We start from the raw sequence: 9,366 nt of genomic DNA on the forward strand, positions 1-9,366 counted from the left end.
GTGGAGTTTAATGACAATTATATGCTTGAGCGCATGGGTTTGGTCCTAAAGCATCGTAGATCAACCTTGCGTACTTCCATTACAAAGGGGTTGGCTAAACCCAGCTGGGCAGACAAAGCTGATTGGAAGTACTTCAAGAAGCAACATAAGGACCATCCCGAAATGTTCGAGGGTCAGAGGAGGGCTGCGAAGAGACGGCTGGACGTCGTAGGTACTTCGCACTTTGGTGCAGGCGGACGGTATGCGTTCGAGGCAACCGTGGTAAGTCTACTTCTTCCCATTTAATGTATTGTTCTATTTGTTTTACTTACATATTACATGCACTTTAGCTAACTCTAACTCTCGTAAATTGGATCCACAGCAAGCTGCGATGGGTCGTCTTCCTATGGATGCAGAGACGCGGCGCACATTTCGGATAGGAACAAAGCCGTGGTTCATTGAGCAAGAGGCAATGGGAGCGACAGTCGATTGGGCTGAGGTGGCAGCTCGCACGGTATAAGTTTACTCCTACTTGTAATCTCACATTTTAATTTAAGTTCCAATCTAATTTTTGATTTATATGGTTCACTCTTAGGGTCAAAGCTCAAGCATCCCATCATCGGAGGCGAGCGATCAATAGGGGCAAGGATCGGACGCAGGTGCCGAGGACGAGGGAGAAGACGCATGTGTCGAGGACCAAGGAACAGGCCAACAAGACGAAGATGATTCGGATTCGGATGAGTAGTGGTAGTAGCATTTTGTATATCCGCTCGTTTGAGCGATTTTGTATCGCCCTTTCACAGGGTAATTTTGTTACAAACACTGTTGTATATGTATATGCATTTTTCCCTCATCATTTCACAAGAACAATTTTGTATCACCTTGCAAGCAAGGGAAATTTTGTTATAAAAAACTTTCTTTTGTAATTACGAAAAAAAAAAAGGATTAGTGGGGCTAAACAGGGCCAAAAGGAAGCCCTGTTTAGCCCCACTAAACCTTTTTTTTAACTTCTGTTAATCGTCGCTATATAGCGACGTTTGCATCGTCACTATATAGCGACGATTAACAGCGTCGCTATATAGCGACGGTTTATAGCGACGCTCCTTTTCCAACGCTTTTAGCGACTTTTATAGCGACCTTTGCGCCCGTGAAAAAAAAAAAATTAATGTAAAAAGCGTCGGTATTTCCGTCGGAAAATGGCCTATGCCTTGTAGTGTACCTTGCGTTTTGGTGGTCGATCCACAAGGTCCCAAGTGCTTTTCTTCATTATGGAGCCATACTCTGACTGCATACCCTCCATCCACCTATCATCACCCTGTGCCTCTTCAAGACACTTGGGTTCTTCAGCACGGATCACCTCTGTCATCAAAGCGTAGTTGACTAAGTGTTCCTGTGCCCTTCTTTGCTCCTCTAATCTCTTGGACCAACGGTGTTCAAATGGTTCCTCCTCCATGGCTAGAGGTTCTCTGCCATCCAAAAGCTACTTTACCCACTTTGGGAATGGCCGTTGCCATTGTGGTTCTGCAAGCTCTTCTTCCTCTTCTTTATCTTGAATCCTCCCAAGCACCGTTGGGGGAGTTCAGTCTGCTATTGGTGGTTGTACTGGATGGATATCCTGGTCCTGGTTGTCTAGGAAGGAAGCATCCTCCTCCAATTGATGCGGCTATTTTGAGAAGACCACATCACGACTCACTATTACCTTCTTGGTAATAGGGTTATAGAGACGGTAACCCTTCGCCTCTTCACTGTAGCCCAAGAAAATACATTTCCAGCTCTTTGGTTCCCATTTGGTCCTGTTAGCATCAGGGACATGCACAAAACAATCACATCCAAAAACTCTGAAATGTGTAGCTGAAGGTTTCTTACCAGAAAGGGCCTGCACTAGAGTCATCCCACCATTCACAGCCTTCGTGTAGCTATGATTCAGAATGTAAACTGCCGTGTTACATGCTTCCAAAAAGTCTTTGGCAAATCTTTCCCTTTCATCATACTCTTGCCCATTTCGCAGATGACGCGTATCTTGTGTTCTGCTACTCCATTTTGCTATGATGTATGTGGCGGGGGTTTCTGCCTCTTGATTCCGTGACTTTTGCCGTAACTTTCAAATTCACTTGATGTGAACTCTCCACCTCTATGTGATCTCGACTTCTTCACCTTCCTCCCCAATTCTTTCTCGACCAATACATGCCATTCCTTGAACTTACTAAAAGCCTCGTCTTTAGTCTTCAGGAAGTATATCCATATCCATCTACTGTAGTCTTCGATTAGCATCATGAAGTAGTAGGAACCACCCAAAGCTTCCGTCTCCATCTTTTCGCAGAGGTCCGTGTGAACGAGCTCTAGAGGAGCCTTTGCCCTGCTGGCCTCTTTAGGAAAGGGATGCCGATCCTGTTTTACAACTCCATCTGACTTGAGAGCAATCGTACCTTTTCCTTTTGCTGAACATTTTGCATCATTTCCAACTACTACTAGGATGTCATTCCCTACCAGTTGTAGAGAGGTATACCAATCCTTCCAACTGGTCATGTGGCGCAATGCACCGTCAATAATCCACGATTCATCTGCATGTACATTAACTGCCTCCCTGCAAATCTCCTCAATTGCTACGAATAGCTCTACTGGTACTACGTGTGCGCTGTTGCTGGACTCTTTCTTTACTCCGTTCTTCTCATCTACAATCTTCTTTCAGCACTCATTCTGCTTGTGCCTTGCCTTGTTGCAATAGAAGCACTTGATCTTCTTCTTTCTCTTTTTATCATCAAAAGAAGATGGGTTACCAAAGTCCTTACCCTTACCTTTGTTTGATACAGCGTAGAAAGCCAAATCTTCTTCAGTCCTTATCTTTTGACGCATCTCCTCCTCCACAAGCATCATGCTGAAATCCTCAAATTTGAAATTATATGCCATTCATCTTGTCTTGTAATAATAATAATAGAATAAAACCACCTTACTGCTGGTAGTTATGCTCCTAGTGTGCAACCAACCACCGTGCTAGTGACCAACCACCGCGCTGGTGGTAGGTAAGTTAATATCCTCATAATAATAGAAGCAAACCACCACATTGGTGTTATCCTAAAATAGATACATTGCCCAATAAGTTCTAGAGAAAGTTAATAATTCAATAGATTACACACAGATTACATAGATTACATCTCAAAGACTCCTTTCGTTCAGATTACATCTCAATGACTCCTTTCCTTCAGGGGGTTGTTTCCACATTGCTTTGAGCAGGTTGCCTCTTTGAGCTCCCTGATTGTAGGCTCGGCCCTCCTTGCTCCTTTCTCGAAGTGGGCTAGTTCCTCCCTGAAGGAGCCTAGCCCCTCCCTTCATGTTGCTTCCTCTTTCCTTAATTTGAGTTTCCTAATTGTAGCCTCAGCCCTTCTTGCTCCTTTCCTGAAGAGGGTTGGTTCCTCCCTTCAAGATCCTTTTCCTCACAGTTGGGCTCAGGTTTAGCCTTCAAGGAGCATTTTGTTTCCAAATGGCAAATTGAGCTACAGCATCTACTTTCTCATCGTGTGGATAGCTGCAGCAAGCAAGCACATTTGATTTGTCCATGACATGGGCAATGGCAAATGGCATTCTCTACATAGCGATCTTACATGCACAAACACCCAAAAGAAAAAAACATGCATAGGGTGATAGCACACAGGCTATCGAATCATGCAATCATCTATGATGGGGATATGGCAGACCATGCATTTTGGACCTTGCTCTACATGGGAGGATAGGCATCCGATTTAACTATTGCAGCCATCAATACCACAAGCTTGCTCTATACAAGATGAACTTGCTTCTTGATTCCTTGCTCCCTCATCCTACGGCTACGGATGTTCTCCTCCACTCTTTGCTCACTCCGTGCAACCACTTCATCTGAATCCCTCAATATCTCTTGAAGCTACTTAAATTGCTCAAAAACATCAATATGGGCTGTTTCCAAAACTTCCACTCTAGTTTGGAAGTCTCTCACAATGACAGACTACTTTTTGAAACCGTTAGAAGCCATTGCAAGCTCGTGCACAACCCTATCGTAATCTTGTTGTGGGGTCTTGTAACTTACTCTTTGAACTTCTAAGAGTGTTTTTATTTAAAAAAACTCACTGTGGCTGCTACAATGTGCTCCACCGTGACTGCTCTCTGAATCCTTCCTAGCTTGGAGAGATGCCTCATTGTCTTCTCCACCCTAGCTGCTCTTTGCCCCATCCTTCCTGGCCTTGAAGCTCTCTCGCACATCCTGCATCACCGCTCTAGTTTCTACATTCTCCCTTTTCATTTCCTCCATCATTTGGTCTTTTTCTATGTTCAATGTGTTTTGCATGTTGCAAAGCCATTTGTAAAGACCGTTCTTTTTGGCTCTCTGATCTTCAAGCTCCTTTCGCATCATTGCTAGCTCCTTGTCCACTATGTCCCCATCACTTCTAACTTCTTCAAGCCTATCTCGGAGCTCCTTGATGTGCTTCTCTGCTTTTTCTCTCTAGTCTATGTCTTTCCATGTCGACCATTTTTACAGCAGCCTCAGCTTGCACTTGTGCCTACAAGGCCCTCGCTTCTGCCTCCTCTACCTTGGCTTCTGTACCCTCCTTGAGAATTTTCTCAATTTTCACTGCCTTTGCTACATTGGTGGCTTTCTTTTGTAGAAAAGTCATCTTCTGAGACATCTTCTTATTGTATTGCTCAAAAATCCCTTTGAGGGTAGATGTCATCAGGTGCACTGCAACTCCAGTGGACTGAGATGATAAATTGGATTTGCCATCCATGCAATGCTTCAGGTCGGTTATCATGAATGCTCTTGGAGATCGTCCTTGAGAAAGATGCATCACATCCTTTCAGTTGCTCTACTGCTACATGAACCTACCAAAACTTCATGGTTCCTCTCGTATCAAGAAAGAAGGGCATTGTTTTCTTCAGCAGCTAGAAAGTTGGACTCCACCATCTTTCCTAATTTGAGCCTTAGTAATATACATCTAGAATATTTTATCTCTTCCACTGCTTCTCGAAGAAGTGTGCTTACAAATTGCCTCTAGGAAGGTGATCTTCTAACCTTAACAAACTATTTGTCCCCCTTTCACATTTACCTCCTATACCAACATGGTGAAGTTGCTGATAGCATCCAAATTAGGCTTTTGAAGAGCAAGTGAGGAGCTCCCAGATGTCACCATTTCAAGATCAAGGGAGGAGAGTCTCTCACACCGTGCTGCAGAGGGGGAGGAAAGATTGTGTGAGGAGGACTCGAACCGTACAGGGTCCATTATGAGAGGGGATAGAAGTTACAAGAAGAATGCAAATGTTAAAGAGGGATAGAAGATGAAATAATGGCTCGGAATACTTTTGCACTCATTTATATTTACTACAACAAGAACTAAAATACCAGTAAAGTAGGACTATAATTTCCTTGGTTTAGGACCAAAATAGCACTAAAATAGCTCCAATAACCCACCGTTGTGGTTACATGGAGATACATCTAGAAAAATACAATTAAATTAAAATGCAATTGATGATATGGCCCTTGAGCTATCCCCTCTAGGGGCAAGGGCCATATCGACATGCATTATACAATATCCAGGATGCCACTGGATAGATATGGCATATCAATATGGCCCTTGCCCCTAAAGAGGACCCCTCAAGGTCCATATCATCAATTGCATTTTCTTTAGTTGCACAAGGAAATACATTTTCCTTGGTACACAAATATATAACTCCAAGAACTGGCACGGTGGCTGTCATAGATCTCTTTGTGTTTGCTAACATGATGGTCGTCATATACCTCCTTCTGTAATATATTAAAATAGATAACAGAGCTATAACTCGAAGAACTAATGCGATGGTCGCTCTAAGATAATCTTGAATTCTGGGCAATGTTAAGAATGATAGATTACATCTCATTATTATGCCAAGAACCAGCGTGTTATAGGTCTCTCCAAGCTAATCTATAATCTGCATGGGCACGCTACCCAGTGGTAAGTGGCAAAGCTATGACAAAAGGCTACATGATCATAGGTGGTCAGGCTAGAGACTGTGCTATGGCAATGTTCAGAATGATAGATTGCATCTCATTGTTATGCCAAGAACCAGTGCGGTGGTCTCTCCAAGCCAACCTTGAATTTTAATGGTCTGCATGGGTGCACTGCCCAGTGATGACAGGTGACAAAACTACGGCAAAAGGCTGCGTGATGATAGGTGGTCAAGCTAGAGACTACACTGCGCGAAGTAGTGTAGAGATGCATAATGTAACGCAGAGTTCTCATGTGTCGAGCTCTGCGGTGTTCAAAATAAATAGATTGCATCTCGTTATTATGCCAGTGTGGCATCATGACGTCGAAAATTTTTTTGGCAAGAGCACGGGTCCGCATAAAATTCAAAATTTCACCCAAGAGCGCGTCGCATCACAGTCCCAAAATGGCCCTAAAAATAGTTTCGTGATTGGCTACACCCAAGCAAACATTGACTCTCTTAGGAGCTGTTCGGAATGGGCTTCATCTTTGATGGAGCTGATACACAGATTTGAACAGAAGCAACAGCCACAAATATTGCAAATGTGAGGAGGGTGCATTCTATGTGATCAAAGAGAATGCCTCCTGTGCAATGCTCCAGCACCAAATGAATAGAGTTGGGGTCTTCTAAGACTTGATGGATTTCATAATTTTATGCAAGAGAGAGAGAGAGAGAGAGAGAGAGAGAGAGAGATGGTGATGTCATCAAGGTACATTGGTTTTGCAAACCGCAGGATTTTTTAATGCAATGCCAAGCTAGGCTCCGAGAGAGAAGAAGAGGGCAATGCATTCGGTGTAGAACCGGGGTGGCAAGAGGAGGTTCAAAGGGAGGAGTGCATGGGCATTTGTGATGGTTGGGGAGGGCGATTTGGCTTGGGGCAGCATCAAAAGAAAATGTGAAATGCGAGGAAGTCAAGAAAGATCTACGGTTACAACATTTTGTTGGCTTTTGAAACTTTGCTCGCTCACGTTGATCTATTTCGTCCATAAACAATCTCATAGTTATGACGAACAAGATATTGTGATGCTAAATTGCACGAGGATGCAATTTGCACTAGGGATCCATTTTCGTTTGTGAGCACTTCTGTAGCAGAGCATGGGTTGCATACTAGCAGACCATTAAATGCTCACTCATACCTTTTGCCAAATGGGAGATATAATGCTTTGCCTCTGGATAGAATTGATGAGAATTGTGTCTTCTTACACATGAGGCCATAGCAACATTTGTAGGCCATTAAATGCCCTCTCAGCCAAATGGGAAATATAATGCTTTGCCTCTCTATAGAATTGATGAGAATCTTCTCTTCTTACACATGAGGCCATAGCAACATTTGTATTGTGAATGTAAAGATAGGGTCACACATTGGTTTCCCCGGACGAACCTAAGCCCTTGGCCTGCATATTAATCGATTTTGATGAGGACTAAGGTGGTGGAAACATCCATTTGTACCTAGCGACAAAGACTAAGAGTACGTTTGTTTGAGAGCGCGCTTGTAGAATGAACACAGAACATCGAACGCACAGCATCGTCTATGTTGAAGAACTGCAGCTGAGAACATCGTCTATGTCGAAGAACTGCAGCTGAGAATATCGTGATATTCCATAATTGATGCCCCTTGATTTTGCCTGCAGCTTCATGTAACTTTCCGGACATCTTTCCTGTAAATAGATGGAGCCACATTTACAATATTGCTTAGGAAGCTACCATCCTCTGTCTATCTGAGAAGATGATGAATATTGCAGGGAGGATGGCCTCTCAGAATAATATTGTTTTCGGGCTGATTGCAATACTTGCTGCTGCTGCAGTGGGATTCAGCAATGGATATGGAGGAGTTGACAAGGAAGCAGAGAGAGCATGGGCGGCTGCATTCCCACACCTTCCCATCCCTGCGAGTGTCCTGATGGAAGAATCACCAATGACTTCTGCAGAAGCAGCGTTGTGGGCGAAGAAATTGTCCGAGAATCATGGCTCTCGGGGGGCTGATCTTTGCTCTCAAGGCAGGCTGCTATGTTCCAGTGAGCTCAGGCTTTCCTTTGACGTCCCCAAGACACTTGGGTTTGATGCATTCTACTTCTGTGATCCTCCCTACATGACTGCCAGATATGTAGAGCCTGGCCATTTCTTCCGTCTTCATCAGATGTTCCTGGGTGCTTCCATGCCTTTTCCCAACCTCAATCACCCCGTCCCTTCTCACCCTTACCTCCCTGACATGGTCGCCCAGTACCTCTCTCTGAAACCACCGGCTCTTCCCCGCCTCCTGGCCACCTTTGGCATCCCCAAATCATCCCCCATGGCCGCTGCTATGCTTGACACTATCACCCGATGTAACCAGCCGCCGTCCACCTCCGACAATTCTTCCATGGCCTGCGTCAGTTCCATCGAAGAGATGCTTCGATTTGTCAAGACCATCCTGGGTACCTCCATCGACTTCCTGGAATCAGATGCTAGCCCCAACCTCCTCACAAACGACACCATGGTCACTATCACTTCCTTGGCGGAGCGTACCAAGCTACAGGACTCCAACGTCGTCTGTCACAAGCGGATGTTTCCGTCCATGGTGCGTGTATGCCACGAGCTTCAATTCACGAAGGTATACGAAGCGGTAATGCGACCCGAGCAGGCTCACCCAATTGATGCAGTGGCGATTTGTCACTTCGATACAAGCCATTGGGATCCAAATCATCCCTCCTTCTCTCTGCTCGGGATCTCACCTGGGCACGGGGAGGTGTGCCACTGGGTGCGGGCCGACGAGCACGTCTGGGTGCATGCATGAACACAAGCCCTTGCATCTGAGAAACCGCACCTCAACCAACTTACCGAATACGATTGCAGCCTGCAGCTGCAAGCTATCTACTCATGTACACTTGAATGGACCGTGAACCTACGCTTATAGATATCTAAGTATCCGTTCCACCTACGTGATCATAGCACGTCGTATTTAGATCAATGCGTCAATCTGGGTGTGTTTACAGAGTTACAGTCATTTAAATAAAGCTGAAGCATGTTCGTTCTTGTGTATGCTTTCAAGTAGTCCCATAAGACAAACGGTTTCGCAATATCTAAGTAAAATTGCAGTCTGCGGCTGCAAGGTATCTACTCATGTACACTTGAATGGACCGTGAACCTAAGCTTATAGATATCTAAGTATCCGTTCCACCTACGTGATCATAGCACGTCGTATTTAGATCAATGCGTCAATCTGGGTGTATTGACAGAGTTACAGTCATTTAAATAAAGCTGAAGCATGTTCGTTCTTGTGTATGCTTTCAAGTAGTACCGTAAGACAAACGGTTTCGCAACACTTTTTTTCGGCGGCTCGTTCCCCATCTATATCTATACTATATATTAAGGAGGGAGAGAGGCATACCAAGCCAACGTGGCGGGATTTTGGAGGCTTGG

The 9,366-nt window shown here is 44.5% G+C and overlaps 1 protein-coding gene across 1 annotated transcript; it reads left to right on the top strand.

The window, feature by feature from the left end:
* Positions 1-7,714: 7,714 nt before the first annotated feature.
* Positions 7,715-8,740, top strand: LOC147881392 (polygalacturonase non-catalytic subunit AroGP2-like). Its single transcript, XM_087402384.1, has one exon. The coding sequence runs from the start codon at positions 7,715-7,717 to the stop codon at positions 8,738-8,740; it is 1,026 nt and encodes a 341-aa protein (XP_087258510.1).
* Positions 8,741-9,366: the final 626 nt, after the last annotated feature.

The sequence above is a fragment of the Dipteris shenzhenensis genome, chromosome 31 (assembly GCF_047967505.1).
Source record: "Dipteris shenzhenensis isolate YYH24624 ecotype China chromosome 31, Dip_SZ_1.0, whole genome shotgun sequence".
NCBI lineage: Eukaryota > Viridiplantae > Streptophyta > Polypodiopsida > Gleicheniales > Dipteridaceae > Dipteris > Dipteris shenzhenensis.

What these genes read in the sequence shown, in the direction of transcription:
- LOC147881392 (XM_087402384.1), top strand. Translation starts at nt 7,715, where the DNA reads ATGGCCTCTCAGAATAATATTGTTTTCGGGCTGATTGCAATACTTGCT.